At 27.6% G+C, this 18,424-nt stretch overlaps 1 protein-coding gene across 5 annotated transcripts in view; it reads left to right on the forward strand.

Moving 5' to 3' along the window:
- The first annotated feature begins 3,319 nt into the window (after window positions 1-3,319).
- The window catches only part of LOC135956063 (uncharacterized), a 39,402-nt gene continuing 24,297 nt past the window's right edge, over window positions 3,320-18,424 (forward strand). The window contains exons 1-3 of one of the 5 annotated variants that reach the window (XM_065506546.1): window positions 3,320-3,771; window positions 4,236-4,794; window positions 8,074-8,142. In XM_065506546.1, coding sequence (XP_065362618.1) covers window positions 4,746-4,794; window positions 8,074-8,142 — 118 coding nt within the window. In that variant the 5' untranslated portion in view covers window positions 3,320-3,771; window positions 4,236-4,745. Of the gene's footprint in view, window positions 3,772-3,828; window positions 4,014-4,235; window positions 4,795-8,073; window positions 8,143-16,925; window positions 17,195-18,424 lie in introns of those variants that run through there. The other 4 variants (XM_065506548.1, XM_065506547.1, XM_065506550.1 and 1 more) reach the window with 4 other exon arrangements.

Raw genomic sequence — 18,424 nt, forward strand, 5'->3', positions numbered from 1 at the left:
TTGCTATTTAAAAATCGGTCCACAAATGGCTGAGATATGAGGAAAAAAACCAGGACAACCTCGATTTTTGACCTACATATATCTGGATTACTAAGTCATTAATAAAGACAATATGGATATCTAATGATAGATATTTCAAAGACCTTTGCAGCGACGTATATAAGACCATAGTAAGTTGGACCTAAAATGGGTCAAAATCGGGAAAAATATTTTTTAACAAAAAAAAAAAAAAAAATTAAAAACAAAAAAAAAATTTTAATTTAAAAAACACATATATAAATATAAATAATGTTTTAAAGCAAAATTTTCATACAAAATTTGATTTTAAAACGTTTAAATTTAAAAATTGTTTATGAATAAAGCCATAAGAATTGTATACTAAATCTTAGTAAATTTAACAGTTTTTAATATTCAAGGAATCTTTATCAATTATTTTATTGGAGTTTGACTTAAAAATGAGGGATTTTTTCAAATGTTTAGCTTAAAATTTTAAACATTTCTAATTAAATTTAGTCAAAGTATTGAACATTATTAGCTATGACCTTTTCCCATATTTCTGACAACATATGGATTCCGAGCCAAAAGAACTGCTCATATTTTGAGGCCAAGAACGAATCAAGCCAATTTTAGATACTCTGTTCTGAAGTGAAGCTCTCCCAGAGAGAGCGTTCTGCATCGTTGGTCGTGGTCGTGGCAAGGTCTGGACAATAAGACGGGTATGGCAAAACTTCACAACCACTTCTTTATAAATACTTTTTAACTGGTATTGCAACATCTAGGCCACGTTGTCATGATGGAATATTACGGTTTCATGTCGCTTCAAACAAATATGTTGCATTCGGTACAGGTTCGCTGTTATGGTTTGGCCAGATTTCAGCAGCTCATAATAATCGGCTGTGCCGAATCTTATATACCCTTCACCAAATTATACTTTAATAAAAATTTTTTTAAATATTTTTAGGTAAACAAAATTTAATTTTTTTTAATTGTTTTTCAACATTTTTTTTTTAAATTGTTTTTTAATTTTTTTTAAAAAAAGTTTTTTCCAAATATTTTTAAAAATTTTTTTTTTTAGTTTTTAAATTTTTTTTTGTTTGGAAAAAAATGTATGACAAAAAAAATTTTTTGATGAAAAAAAATTCGGGTTAAAAAATATTTTTCTCAATTTTGACCTATTGTAGGTCCAACTTACTATAGCCTTATCTACATCGTTGCAATGGACTTTGAAATATCTATCATTAGATATCCATATTGTCTATATTAATAACTTAGTAATCCAGATATAGATCAAAAATAGGTCAAAAATCTATATGGATCCAGAATATATATACTTTATAGGGTCGGAAATGAAAAATGTAGAAATTACAAAATGAATGACAAACTTATATATACCCTTCTCACGAAGGTGAAGGGTATAAAAATGGAAAAAAAGAAAAAAAGTTAAATTGGTGTCGATCTGGCTGGCTAGCCGGGCTTCACATACGATCTCTTACGCTTCGTGTTATCGTAATGGATCCATTTATCGTCGCAAGTAATGATGCAGTACAAAAATGATTTCGTTAAGCATCATTTCGGACTTTTGAATCCTGCGTTTTGAAATTTAAAAAAAAACGAGTTCAAAATTACCATTACAATTTTCTATAAAATATGTTAATATTTTTAAAAATATTATCAAAGTTTTTCAAAAATATGTTCAAAAAAGCTTTAGAAAATTATTTCGTTTAAACCTGTTAACCGTCTTAAAAAACTGGTGTATCAAAAAATCGTAAAGTTAAAGAAACCCGGTTTTCGTTTTCGGATGAATATTTCGAATATTGTCCCGAGAAAGTTGCTATTGGAAATAGCTGAGTAAGTAACAAAAAAAGTTAGAAATACTTTGTAAATGCGAGTACATATGTCACATCGGACCATAAATGGCAGAGTTATAAGCGAAAATACTTGAAAACACAAACTATTTCACTAAAATATATTTCTTATTTAAAAAAGCGTTTTTTATATAAAAAAAAAATTATCACAAAAAATATTTTTTTTTTAAAGAAAAAATCATTTCAGCAAAATTAAAAAAAAAATATTTTTTTAAATATATGTAATAATGTTATTATTAGAACAACGGTAGCGGCACTTTAGAGGTAACGACATTTTCGTTAATTTCGGTAACGGTAACCAACTTTGGGAAATTAGCAAAAATATGTTTTAAAGAGTAAAATATACAAAACAAGAGAACTCTATTCAGTTGTGTCGAATCTTATACACCCTCCCTTCAACAAAGATAATGATTGAAAATGTTTTTTTTGTTTTTTTTTTTAATTTTGTTTCTGAAAAAATTTTATTAATGAAAAAAATATGTTTGATAGAAATGTTATGTTAAAAAAAATTTTTGATTGAAAAAAAAATAAACTCGGGTTAAACATGTTTTCCCCGACTCATTGCTGGATATCGATTAATTCGATATCGAGTAAAATTGATCGTTTGATTTTCATATTTGAAATTATGGCATTCGATATCGAGCAAGAAATTTAGAAATCATTTTTCGATACGATATCTCATTCGACCACGAATGAGGTAATTTGGCCCCTGGTCCAGATATACATACATCAAAAATTGTTCAGAATTTCTCAGCCATTCTCGGGTTGTTTTTTCCATTTTAAATAGTAACCGAACTGGGCCTATAGAGGATATATTGATGTATAAATCATATATGTAAGTTAATTGGGGCCTACGGATACGGATAGACGAACATGGTTATAAAATGTTTTTTTTTAATCAATTAGCCCACAGTACTTATTTACATGACACTATAGGGTTGTCAAGTGTCGCTGTTTAATAACTATACAATAAGTACATTTTATTTATTTATAAAGCAACAAAAATAATAAAAAAAAAAAAAATTAAAGTTGAATGGGTGCTCAAGTAACAGTAAATGTGAATAAATTGCATACAACAGCAGCAGCAGCAATAGCAAGAGCAGCATCTGAAACAATGCTCACCAATTACAAGAATAATTGTCAATAGAAAAAAAACAAACGACAACAACAGCAACAACAAAATCATCAAATTAGTGTATTCCAAAACAACATGCGAATTTACTAATCGACAAGAAATACGAAAAACAAAACAATAAAATAGAAAAGTAAAGTAAAGAATTTATACAAAATTGAATGTACGAATGAATGTGAGTATTGTATAAAATTGATTTGCATACAGTTGAAGTGCCATCCATGGCAGGCAAACATTAGCATTTCGCGGACGCACAAGTTATTAGTGTGGTGGCATCAATACATACTAATGTTTCGATGTATGTGTATATGAAATGTGTGTGTAGGTCTTAGAGGCCGGCAGTAAAAAGTGAGCCGAAGTGAATTAGCAACGAACGACGTGTGGCGGAGCAAATCAAATTCACCGTGGAACACATTTTCGAATACACTTAGTTAGTCATTCAAAAGGTAGAACTCGATTGAGCGACAATTCCGATCAGCCAAAAGAAAACTAATGGATTTAGTCAAACACATCTAGTCAGGGACAGTTCGGAAATAAAAATAAAAATTACTTTTATTGAATATGATTAGACTGTAGTAATAATTTATAATTTTAAATACATATATAATTGAGAGGAAGAGGTGTTTAAACGATTTGTAACGGCATAACAAATTTATTTCAAAAAAAAATCGCTGCGAAATATCAAACACCTTTTTTTTCTAACGACTTGAGATTTTTTGCAAACGACTTGATAACGAATATTTAACCAGTGTGTAAACAATTGTGTGTGTATGTGTGAGTTAATAGACAAATACATCGAAAATATTTTTTTTTAAATATTCAAATAAATATGTGTTATTTTTTCCAGTGCATGAGTATATGTGTGTGTTGTCTATGAAAAATAGTTATGAGAACTTTTTATTATTTTCAAACGTGATACGGCAAACAAAAAGCTTCAATTGTTTAAAATTTAGTAAAAGCATTTTAACCATCGATAGACTAACAACACTTTAGTTAAATAGTAATAACAATAAACAGTAATAAAAAAAATTAATATTTTTCAATATTTTTTTTATATTTTTTTGTTTTGCACAACCACAAAATTATTAATTTCGCTTAAAAATTTTCTATTTCAAATTTATTTCGTTGGACAAAAAAATATACTTATGTATACAAATCTACATACATATATGCATAAATATATAAATAAATATATATAAAAAAATATTGAAAATATATAATGAAATTAAATCATCTAGTTAAAAATAACTAAAAGAGAAATATACACAAAATTCAAAAGAAACAAATTTAACGGAAGAAACGGAAAATAAATTTTCAAAAAAAATAAAAAATATACGACAACATATTTTCAAAATACTCGTTGAAACGAGAAAAGATATATAAAAAAAATATTTATTTAAATTGTGTATAAAAAAAAAAAATAAGAAAATTGTCATCAAAATTATTTTATAGATGGTGGATGGATGATGGTGTTTGCATGTGTGCAAAAATACAAAAATACAAAAATAAAAAATAATACAAAAAAAAAAACAAACAAAAATCACAAAACATACATGATTGACGTAAAAGTAACGAATTATTTTTAATTTTCTTTATTTTTGTAATAAAATTTAATGCGGGTGTTAGTGTGTATGTAAAAGCACACAATTTTTGAATAAAAAACAACAACAACAAAAATATAAGAAAAACAACGAAAAATTTTTAATTCAACGGGGCTCCATAAATATTCTTAACAAACTGCAGCAAAAATGGAGGAGGCTACCACTAGTACCGAACCCAAGGAAACAAAAACTGAAGGTAATTTCCCACTGATTTTAAGCATATTTTCATTATATTTTGCAAAATATGTATAAATAAATAATTAACTCAACTCAAACTTCGTACCTTTTGCTAAAGTTTTAAGATGTTTTCTAAACAAATCAAATGCTTTTGAAATAAAAGGTCTACGTGCTGCTTTTTAAAGAATTTAATCTTATCTCACTACAATTCCATAGATTGATTACGTTTGTTTCTAACAACGTTTATAATTATATACAAAAAAAATAATAAAACCAACAACTCATGGAAACGGCAAAAAATACAACAGTAAATAACATTTATTCCGTTAGTGAAAATAATTTTAGTAAATGATTTCATTCATAACTAAAACTATACGAGAATGAAATTGTTAGAAAAAGGGTTTTGCAAAACTAGGCATTTTCATAAACGCTATTCAAATTATGTTTCATTTTGTTTTTTTTTTTTTTTTGTCTATAACTATTTTACCGTAAACATATAGTGCATAGATGCCAAGTCCATTTTTAAAAATTTTACAGGAAACTCAAGGAACACGTTTTTAATGCAAACGCTGTACTTTACCTTACATATTTTAGAGTTTCCCTTTATTTATTTTAAAAAAATGGACTTAGCTCCTTTGAATTCTAAGCAATACAACTGTACTAGACTTTTAAATAAAAAATGTTTAAATATTTAAAACAAATGATGATTTTTTTTGATATTAGAAAAGGACTCTCATTGAATATTAGCAGGTTTCAAAATATTTTAAACTATTTTTCTAAATAAATCCGTATGATATAAAGGAAATAATACTCAAATAGTTAAAAAAGAAGTTAACACTAAATTTAGGTTGATAATCACGCATATCTGGAATAACAACAAAATGCTATCATGAATCTCAAGTGAAAAATTTGTCCCGCTATCAGTTCTCAGTGAATGTAAAATAATTGGGTTGAAATCTTCTAGAAAAAATCAATTTCCCAAAATTTTTAAATTTTCAAAAAGTACTTTTTAATTGCACTATTAATTTATCGCACTATTTAACTTTTATGTAGTAAAATTATACGTCTACTTTTTGGAAACCGAACAAAACAAAAGAATTATCACAAATTAAAGTGTAGAAAATGTTTAGAATCGGAACAATAATATTTTTGCAAGGGGAGGATAGCAAGCACCAGCGGATCCAGACCTTAACATAAATTTTGTATGCTTTAATATTCGAATTATAAGAAGAACTATGTCTTCTGGAATTCATGATATAAAATTAGCTACACCGTGCAACAAATTTTGGTTCATCACTTCACAAATTATACCAAAGGAATTTGAAGTATACTATCAGCAGATCAAAGCCCTGAAATGGTTTAAAAATTTTAACTCAAAATTGTTTTTTTTGGATACTTGAAATTGAGCTACTTGGAAGAAAATTTGTAACTAGATTTTTTTTTATAAATTAACTAGTTGACCACCCGGCTTCGTCCGGTAGCTATTTACTTATGTTAGTTCTTCAAGTTTCTCCAACCAACATACACCTGCTTGTTCTTATTTATTTGCAAATAAAATATCTAAATTTTTACTGCATACTTTAGGGGACTTTTTTTATTACAGTTGGAAGATATGATTATCTTCCGGTCTATGTAAGACTAAACGTGAAGACAAAGTGAAAATTTGTGTACAAAAACTTTATTTTACGGTTTTTATTATATTGAAAATGTACACTTTATAATGTACAAGAATACACTGTTTGTCCTGGTAAAGGACAAAACTAGAATGTTATATATCTAGAGCTTTTAGCAGCTATTTTAGACCCCTTTCACACTAGGCAATTTAGTTGCGCAAGTTTCTTGCCCAACAACAAAAAAGCATGTAAAATTTTCTTCTCCTTAACCCGACATTACCTCTGGCATCAACAAACACAAGAGACTTGTGCAACTAAATTGCCTAGTGTGAAAGGGGTCTTAATGTTAGCAGCTTTAACAGTTAATGTTGTTATATTTACAAACAATGTTAATAACAGCGTGTTATCAACATTGTTGATAAGTAGAAGTTTCAAGCTCCGAAAATGTGTCTAAACATTATGAAAGTTGCAAGCAGTCGTTACAGACCGTTAAATTTAAATCGTTAATGCAATTTCGTAACAATATAATTCACTGGCGTTTAATGACGACCAACGAGAAATTTTCCAATAAAAAATAAAATTTGTTGGCTGATTTGATTATCGAAAAGTTAACATGCATCCGATCACGTTGTCAAGAATTATAAAGGTTATAAAGATATAGTTTATTTTAGATTCAGCTTATCTCTAAAAGTCATCTACATGCATTACTTCAAACTTTATTGGTTTATTTTGAATATAGTTTTTTAATTATTTTATTTTAAAATGTTATTTAATAAAACTTTTAAAATGTACTCTTTGTATTATGTTTTAAATTGATAAGATGTTGCATTTGGGTGTTTATCAAAATAATATTTCAAATGTTAACACATGATTAAATTTTCCATTTCTTGATTTTATAATTTAAAACTCGTGTCGGAAGTCGATAAAATCGGTAGCACTAGGTTAATTATTTTGTTGTCGGTGCAAAACTTTGTTCAAAAATAATATTGATAATTGATTATATATAATTTCAATGTCAATAGTACTTAGTCGTACAATGTTAAATGATAATTCATTTTCTATCTCAGTAGATGCAAACAGTACCGAATAGTGTAGAGGCCAGGCGGGGATCCATAGGGGGTGAAATAGGAATTCCCCCCGAAATATTTTCATATAAAAATAGGAGGGAAAAAAAATGTATAACAAATTTTAATTTCACCACACACAACGAACACCCCTCCCCCCAAATGGTTGACCAGGATCCGCGACTATTACAGACTAATTGTTCATACTCAGCTGAGGCATTAATATAGGAAAATAATAAAAGTCTTAAAAATTCAATTGCCTTCAGCTCAAGATAATTTCAATTTAAACTGCAACTGAAACATAATTATGGCGTGATCTGATGATATAGGAATCTTAAATTGAAATGACTACTTGTCAAAATGATTTATCAAACTAGAACTTATTATTATTATTTTATATTTAATTTATTTAGTAGTATTACTTATTTCTCTATATAAATAATAAATAGAAAAAATAACAAAATGAATCATAACAGAATATCCACCACTTTATGAAGACCCTTTTTTGGGTTTGCCTTTCTCCGACTTCAGATAATAACAACAACAAGAAAACTAATGTAATGATTTTTTAATATATTTTTTATTTTTATTTTTAACACCTCCTCCTCCTACTCCTTGCAGGCTTGTCATGTATACACAGTACGGGTACATCATTGACAAGATTTTTAATTTGTATGGCACCAGTAATGGGTAAATTTGAAATATTTTTTTCTATCGTTCTTTCTAAATTTAAGGGTGAAACATACAGCTTTTTGTTATTCACACTGTATTGTGCAAAAACAATGAAATGTGAAAATATGTTGTACAACGTCTCATCATCATCAATATTATAAATTCATAATTATTTGTTTTATATAAAAAACAAAAAAAATAAACTATAAAACAAAACAATTATTTGTATTGTGCGTTTATCAACATCAACATCGTCATCATTATTATTATTTTTATTATTATAATTATTATTATTGCTGTTACGACGCTGAGGATGATCATTAGCAATTATTATTGGTATTATTTGTGATTTAATATCGTAATCGTTGTCTGTCAGTTACAGTTGCTGGTTTAGTTGTGCAAAAAAATAAAAAAGAATAATTTTTTCATATAAATGTCAAAGAATTGCGTTGGTTGTATTGTTCTATTTTCCTATTTATGTATATGACGTCATTTGCATTTTCATTTCATCAAGTTGTGTGTGTGTATTTTCAAACATTCCGTATGGGAAATGCTAACGTTTTCGTGAGACATTTTCATTAAAATTAGTTTAAAAATTCATTCTCGCCTTCGTTATTCTCACATTATAAATGTACTATATTACATATTTATTTAAGATTGCTGGTTTTTATAAAATTTAATTCGAAAGTTCTCTCTAATACAAATTTTACAATGAAAAATAAATAATTATGTTGTATAACAACTGGAAATAGTGCAATAGTGTTCCAGAAAATAAGGATGTTTTACGTATTTCAAATTCAAATAGGACGGAATAATGTGATACTTGCACCCTTACCCTATGTCTATACCTAACAAATTTTTGTCATGATAACTGTCAAAATTGTTGTCAAGATATTATTGCTTTGTTATGACAAAATTGATAGTGCCTTTGCTCAGACAATTTTGTCTTAACAACAAACGTTATATTATTATAAAGAAAATGTTTTTAGTAATTTTTTTAGAAAAAAAATATTTGAAAACGTTCTCAAAAATCCAACTAAACTTTAATTTTAGTTTGGAAATATTTATTTAGTTGAGGTCATTTCAATATGTATATATCCACATAATTGCCATTAATTAAATCAATATGTATGTTACACATAGTAGTTTATTGAATAAATTATGGGGAAATTCTTTAATAACATTAAATAATTTACAATAAATAATTTCAAAACAAACTCATAGTCCAAAACAAAATTAAAAATTGATTACAACTGAACTTTGTCATAAAATAAAATTTATATTTATGTATGTATGTAACAATTTAAATACCCTACAGTTTTATTGATGGCAGTGTATGTATGTCTATTACACAGCGTCTCCAATTGCGATTAACTTTGATATAATATGAGGTGATATCACTAGTTCGGATACTGCCAAAACAACGGAACTAATTTGTTTAAAAATATATATTTATCTTGAAGAAGGGGAACACAATATTATAACATTTCATAATTTTCAAACAGCTGTTCATGTTTTTAATTTTTTAAAACGTTTTCTTTATGGAAATTAATAAATAAATTAAAGACACGTATAATATCTTATATATTTTGGGTCATTGTAGTGCAGATAGAAGTCAATTGGTTACTTTATACATCCCATGTAATCTAGCGTGAAGTCAATCGTCACTTAATTGTTTCTATTTAATCTAGAGTAAAGTCGAGATAAAATAACTACTCATGTAACCAAATAATAATAGTTGATATCACTAGTTCGGGACAGTCGCCTAGAACTGCTGATGAGATTTCTCATAACAACTGTCTCATAATATTTATTATAATACCAAGAGTAACACTGATTTGAAGTCTCCACGTGAGATGGTGCTATCTGCAATTGAATTTGACGTTTGCTTATATTGAAATCGTAGATATTATGTTAGGTGGAGACTATTTTATTATTCAATTAGTTGTTGTGTTCAAAAACAAAATTGTCTAATAGTTTCGAGTATTGAATTTGAATAAAGAAAATTGTATATTATAAACATTGTCAATATCGAATTTAATTCTCAAAATATAGTAGAAAATTGTTTTTGTTTCTGAGGACATGAGTTATTGATTCAATTACGAAATAATTGAATACCAGTTGAATATGTGTTAAATATTTGAATTGAAACTGTTTTAAAAATAGTTGTTCTAACGTCTATACCGTTTCAAGTTAAAATTAAGAAATACTAAATATGTAATTGATATTTAGAAAATCAAATAATTTTGAGAAAATACAAATTTAAATCTATAAATTGAAATTAATTTATAGATTTAAATTTATCGGTCAGAAATGTACCCATTGAAAATGACAAAAGATACGCCATGTATTTGTAAAACCGGAATTTAAAAAAAAGTCAATTGATTAAATTAAAGTAGATTACATTAAACATCCCAAGTAATCTAACGTAGTGCCAATAGACACTTTATTGTCCCTAAATAATCAATCTAATTTTCACATTTTACTTAAGGAAGTAATTTTAAAAGTAGTAAAATCCAGAGTCTACTGCCACAATCTGTCGTTTTGTAAACCGGATAACAGTTCTTGTAATCCAAGTAGAGTTTATTCAGTTCCCCATAAGACACACACATGTTCAAATATCTAATTCGGTAACCACCCAACAGTGAACTGATTACAAAAGAAGACTATGCATCAGAGACCGAAAATAACGGGTTCACTTTCATTCAATGGTAAATTCTCATTTTTTGTGATATATCACTGAGAGAGTGATTTATTCGAGAACATTTTAGGTTTGGGGTTGAGAGAAACAGAAAAGAAACAAACACAAATAATCTGGATGAGTGAATTATAATTTATTTTTTTCGTAAAGGTCAGCTTGTGACTATTATTTGCGAACATGAAAAATAAATCGCAAAAATGCATTTGATGTTTAAATATATAAAATTTATCAAAAGATTTATAACAAATTAAAAAAAAAATCTCATTTCTGTTACTCAGACTTCATTACTTCATATTTATCATACTCTTTCCATAATTTGTTAAAAGTTACTAAAAATATGTTATGGTATGTAAATAACAGAGAAAGTACCAGTTATTAAGAACAAGAACAAATGAATTGTTTATCTCACATCAAACCATTAAAAAACAACAAAAACGAATAAAGGTCATACCAAACCATTTAAATAAAAACAATTTTATAACTGTTATTTTCAGTGATTTATTTTTATCACAAAAATATAAATCACAATATGGGTTTTTTGGTATATGGACGAGTTATTTTTGATCTCTGCTATGCATCCCTTATAGAAAGTAATTGTCACTAATGTCTGATCACTTGGCTGAATCCTATTTATATATTTTGGGTCATTTGAAACGTATGAACTCTTTGTAATGCACATATAACTCAATTGGTTACTTTATACCTCCCTGGTAATAAAGGGGGAAGTCAATAGTCACATTTGTGGCTCTAAGTAATCTAGGTTGTAGCCACTTTTATTTTTTCTGCTACTGAACTTTAGAAATTTATTATTTTGCCTATGATAAGTAGTCTTTCGAAGAGTTAATTGTTATGAAATGTTTAGTCGTTGTAATTTACATAGGGTCAATTACTTCTGCCTAAAGTTAGGGTCACACACGGCAAATATTTGCTCAAAAAAGCGTAACCACTTTTTTTAGCACAAATTTGTTTGACGTGTTTACTCTTACAAGTGTTTTGTAAGATCAAACATCATCAAATAAAATAAAACTAAATTTTTTGTTTTGAATCATCCTAAGTAAAATAAGTTTTTGAAATAAATAAAAGAATTCAAATGTATTTTATTTAGTGGTTACGTCTTTTTCGTCAAATATTTCTCATGTGTGACCCTACCTTAAGACACACACATGTTAAAATAACTAGAGACATAGCTAATACTAAAACCAGAGGTGATCCTAAATATTAGTTAAAATCACTATTTCGGGAAACATAGCCAGAACTGCTGGACAATGGTGAAGCTAATGATATGTAAAATCACTAGTTCGAGGACAATCATCAGTCACCATTGCTGGGTACGTATTTGCATATGTAAAGACACACATTTCTACAATTAAATCCAATTGAAGTCAAAGTAAATTAACAAAGTTCAGTTGCGTTTAAATTTACACTAAATTGTATGTACAAATAAATAACTAAATAACTAAATAAATAAACATACTTAGTTTACATAATACATTCATTTATTTTACAAAAGAAGTTGTTTAACTGGAAATTTGTAATTATTATTTAATCATGGTTTTTTTTTTTTTAAAAAACTTAATTTACTGACTGCAGACTTGTTTTTAATAACCAATAAATTGTGCACATTTTTCAATTTTTTTCTTTTAAATAACTTCCAATCGTACCAAAGTACGAACTTTCGGACAATGGTACAGATTATGATGTGCTACTTTTATCAATTTACACTTAAACCAATACACTTACTTACACAATATCTTACTGATATAAATAAATACATATAATCATAGATACATACATAGATACAATTCAAACAATAACTATATACGAGTTTCATTCATTAGAGTATTTTGGCTAAAAGCTTCAATTAGTTTGTGTACAAATAAATATTAAAAATTGTTATAGAAATGGACGTAGAATAAATAACATATTCAACAAAAAAAATATGTTTAAATTTATTTTAAAGTGACTAATTTTTTCTCGCTGTTTTGCTGATTGCATGCTGATTTATTTCATCAGTTTAAATGATAACGACGATCTACCACTGCTGTTTATGTCTTAATATTTTTAGAGACAACTACTAAATTGCTAGAAGAATCTCAAGTGGGGTTCGAAGTAACAAAAATTATTATGGAAGATTATAGCAATAGAATAATAACACTCATTTACGTGAATAGTTTTTGGTGAGAAATATTATAAAAAAAATGTACGTAAGTGCACAGAGAAAAAAAAAGTTGGTTAGTTTATTGTGAAAATGTGTTAAGTCCCTTTTTAGAAATTTTAAATATTTTTGAAAATTGTTAATGCAGTGTTTTTGAGGGTACATTATGACACACCCTCAAACCCTCAAACGTCCTCCACGGACGTTTTAGGGTTTTGTCTACAAAACAAGCTCAAAACTTAAACTCAGATTTTGAATAAAAGCCATATTACTGACCCATAGGTTCAATTGCATCCACACAAATTCTTAAGAACTAGAAATCTGTTCTCTCTGTGTAGCAGATACTAAAATTAAACATTAAATTATTTTTAAATATTGATGAAATCAAAATATTAACACATTGCAATCATGCAAACAGCAAAAAAAATTATAAATAAAAATTCCAGTCAATATCAAACATTTCGCTCATCAATTTCTGATTAATAGTCAGTGTACATCTTCTTATAGAGACTTTAATAGTTGCTGTTTAAGTAATATATGTATAATTAGAACTTTTCTATTATTTATTTGTTTGTCATGAACATGAACGCCTCACAAGTCAAAACTCAAACCAACAGAGTTGGCCTTCTTAAAGTACTTTTAACTAAACATAAAAGTACTTAACTGCAAAATCAAAAAGTATTTATCGTCTCTGCAACGAATGCGCCAGTAGTACATAGTAGCACACTGTTGAACACTGCGAAAATTTTGTTAAAAATACACTGTAGTTTTGACCTTGTGCCAAAAGCTTGTGCTAAAGCATTTTCAAATATTTTCTATGTTTAGAATGCGAGAAAGGAAAGGAAAAAAAAACAAACAAAATATAAAATAAAAAACATAGAAAGAGTTGTTTTAGTACAAATGTTCTATAGTTTTAGTTCTTTTAATTGAGCATTCCAACAGATAAGAATAAAAATACACTTTTTTTACATTCAAATGGCAGAAGAAAATGTTAATAGGGCTAAAGAACGAGCAATTGTTTTAGTAATCTTAGAATTACATCAACAATTGAAATATTTAATATGGCCATCTACTGCGAGTTTCTTTGTATTGAAAGAAAAGTGAGTCAAAACATTTTGATGGAAAATTATTTAAATTTTATTTTAAACTCAATGTTTTTCTTTAAATTTGTTCGAATTATTTTTTTTCGATGGAAAAGAAATTGTGTCTTCTTTTCAAAAATGTATAAAAATTGTAAATTGTGCAAAAATAAGAATAAAAAAAATTTAACAGATTTTTTGGAAAATTTAAATTTTTATAATGCAATAAAATGTTTGTTTTAGAATATTTTTTGATTAAATTTTACAATAATATAGACATTTTAGATTAAAATGCAAAAGTAGAAAAGTAAATTAAGATTAAATATTAAAAATTTTACAAACGGTATATTTTAGCACTATTTAGGCTACCAAAAACCGGGGCGAAAAATTTCCATTGCAAAATAATTCAAAAAATGTTGGGGAATACAAAACAAGCTTCTAATATTTTGAAAGCAATTATTATTAAATTTATATAAAACATAGGCCTATTTTGAAAAGACTTTGGTCCTCGCAGTAATACAAATTTTGAAATTATTTTTCTTTTATATTTTCTAAAATGTTAAAGGACTTACAATAGATGGCGTATCTTTTGAATACCGTTTTTGTTTTTAATAACTTCTATGTCATTTTCATTTATTCTCAGTTAATTATTGAACATTATACTATAAAAAACTAATTTTTTTTCGCTTCAAAAATGTGGAATTTTGTACCTACAAAACGTCATGTGCGGGAAGTTTTGCTTTACTTCTTTAATTTGAAAAAAAGTGCCGCTGAAGCACACCGATTTCTCACCAAAGCTTATGGTGAATGTGTTCCATCGGTTTCAACGGGCCAGAGATGGTTTTTGCGGTTCAGAAGTGGTGATTTTAAGTAAGATCGCCCAGGCCAGCCAAAAAAGTTTGAAGACCAAGATTTGGAGGCATTACTCCATGAAGATTGTTATAAAACTCAACAAGTGCTTATAAAATCATTGGAATCTACTCAAGCAACAATTTCAAAGCGTATGCGAGCATCAGGATTCATCCAAAAGCAGGCAAATTGGATAACATTTGAATTGAAACCGAGAGCCCTTGAAAAACAATTTTCCATGTCCAAAATAATGCTTGAACTCTATAAAAGAAAATCGTTTTTACACCATTACTTGTGGTGAAAATGTATTCATTACGATAACCCGAAGCGTAAGAGATCGTATGTGAAGCCGACCAACCAGGCGAATCGACACCAAAGCCAAATATCCATGGCGCTAAGGTAATTATGTGTATTTATTCTTACCAAAGCTGTTGAACTCTGACCAGACCATCACAGGGAACCTTTACCGAACGCAACTGATTCGTTTGAAGCGAGTATTTGCCGAAAACCGCCCAGGTATGTTGCAATACCTGTTAAAAATAATTCAGAATTAAGTGGTTGGGAAGTTTTGCCTCACTCGTTTTATAGTTAAACAGTGTCCCGTCCGAATACTATTTGTTTCGATCGCTGCAGAACGCTCTCTGTGGAATACGATTCACTATGGAACAGAGTATCCCATATTGGCTTGATTCGTTTTTGGCTTCAAAATATGAGCAGTTCTTTAAGTTCGAAATCCATATGTTGCCCAAAATATGGGAAAAGGTCATAGCTAACAATGGCCAATACTATGAATAAATTTATATTGTACAAATGTTTCAAAATAAAAACTAAAAAAATTTTAAAAAATTCCGCATTTTTAAGTCATACACACAATATTTGACGAAACATCAGTTTTTTAGTGAATTTTTTTTTGAGATTTATTTTCTAAAAAATCGGTTTTACTACAACATAAATTGGCTGAATAATTTCTCTGAAACATGACTGATGTATTGATGTATTATACACCTCCCAAAGATATTTTTAGGGCCTTTGGATAGTTGATTTCAATAGACATACGCATAGAGTTTTTTAGAATTTACAAACGAAATGAAAATCTTATATACACATACCTACCCGGTGGTGGAAGGATTTAAAAATAGAATAATATTCTTGGCATATGTTCTTATTATGTTCGCCAATCACTGTGTAGTTACAACACAATTCAAATAAAAGCATGTGACGTTTATTATGACAACAATCAATTACTGCAAAATATATATTTTATTCTCTCTCTACACTACATTTAAAAGTCTGTATATAAAGTTATTCATACGGCCAACACAATAATTCGGCAACAAGTATCTAAATTGTTTTAGATTTATTTTATAGAACTATAATTTGAATTTGATTAATCATTGCATATGGCAACAAGCTGTATTTTTTTTTATAATAAATGTGTCCGAACGAACTAGTGTCAGTTCCGAGATAATGGTGTCAAAATACGGTACTTTATTTCAAATCAGTCGTAAATCACTCTCTTCAACTATAAATATGAACTTAAACATAAATTAATTCATTGATTTGAAGAGATTACTTTACTGAGATATTTATTTGTTTGCAAAATATTTATGAAGAAACAAAACCAAGTCGGCAAACCAAACTGCCAATGGTTACACTCTAATAGTTTCGGAATAGTAGAAAATTATTAGAAAAGCAATTGTAAGTGTTTGAGTGAGTGAATGAATGAATGTATCTTCTATACATGCAAATTTAAGTAAAGAAACGCAAATAAAAAAGGTTTGACGTACTTGACGTACCAAATATCAAACACAATTATTTTTTATTTTCATTTATTTCGTTTTATTAGACTTTGTTGGCTTTTAATGAGAAAATAACGATTGTTCGATATTTTTTTTTTTTTTGCTAGCAGCCATGAAGGTGGTGTTGTTGGTTGGCTGCTTGGTAGTTTGGTTTGGTTGATATTTATTTGAATTGAATTGGACTGTAGTTTTGTCTTGTTGTGTTAAAAAAATCAACAGTAGTACGTAAAACATGATTAAACGGTAAACATGTCGTGAAACGTACAAGTACCTCTAACACCGTATCTCTACGAATTTATTTATTTTATTTTTTTTTACTGTCTACTTAAATAATAATATTTTGTTTATTATATTCTTGAGTTTTTTTTTTATTATTTATTATTATTTGTATTTGTTGTAACGAATGTTAATATTTGTTTTAATAATTCCATGGATATTTGTTGATAAATTATGATTTATATTTTCCTAAGTGTTGTAAATAATTACGGTAAGTGAGTGTGATTACTGTATTGGTTGTTGTTATTGTTGTTTAAGGGAATTATTTTCCAAAGAAGAAGAAGAATTACTTCAATAGAATAGTGGGAAATTATTTACAAAAACATGTGAAGTATGTGTGAAAGAAAGAGAGAGAGAGGAAGCGAATAAAAGTAAAGCAAATAACTGTTGTTAAACAAATTTGGTACTTTGGAACTAAATTAAAAATAAACAAACTCTTATGTAAATGTGTTGTTATACCCAGTAGTACCTACAGGTAAATGCGATTAAACATTTAATTTAAACATTTGCATTTAAATTAATTAATTAAAGAATATAGAGGTCATGTGATTTTTAAATGTTGACATTACAACAGACCTTTTATGAGATGTGCAAAAAAAATAATGGGTTAATGCCACGAAAACAAAATTTACTTCCATACGAGTATGTACTTTAAGATCTGTTATATGTATATTTTATAAATCTACAAAAACTTCAAAAGTGTTTTGAAGAAATAGTTGCAAACCACTGAAATGGAACTTTTTTATTTACGATTTTCTAGATTATTTTTTATTTTTTTTTGTGCAGAAATTATAGCTTCACTAAAACGTGTATTATTGTATGGCTGATTAAGCATGATGATGTTTTTCCAAAACAACTTGGTACCATGTAGTTGTGTGTTTTTTTTAGGCACGAATATACAGCAAAAACGTCTAATTATTTTTCTATTTTTTATACACAAAAGGGGTTGGTTTAACCGACCTTGACTTTGAAATTCAAAACGTTTAAATATTAAGTTTTTAATCTCCATTTGAGGGTATGCAAAATTATTATTTGTAAAATTTTTGTGAAATAACAGATGTTTTGTTTGTAATATTATATAAATTGTTAAATATTTCAATAGAATGCTTATATTAGCATTCCCCACTTAAACTGAATATTCCTTACTAAAAAAACTACAAATATCGTTATTGTGTTATTCGGATTTATTCATTAGTTTCCATTCCATTTAAATTTGAATTCAACATTTGCATTAAAAATACTAAATACTTGGATTAAATATTGAAATTTAAAATTTCAAGTCGCTGCTTGGTTAAAAGCTGGGTAGACTACAAATTAGTGGTGACACTAATTATTTCGGTCATGGTATTTTAGCGGTGACTATATTTGGATTATATCGGTAAAGATATTTCCATCTAGCTTACATTTTTAACAAACTTTTCAAAAGTTAATATTTGAAGAT

The sequence above is a fragment of the Calliphora vicina genome, chromosome 3, assembly GCF_958450345.1.
Source record: "Calliphora vicina chromosome 3, idCalVici1.1, whole genome shotgun sequence".
NCBI classification, from domain to species: domain Eukaryota; kingdom Metazoa; phylum Arthropoda; class Insecta; order Diptera; family Calliphoridae; genus Calliphora; species Calliphora vicina.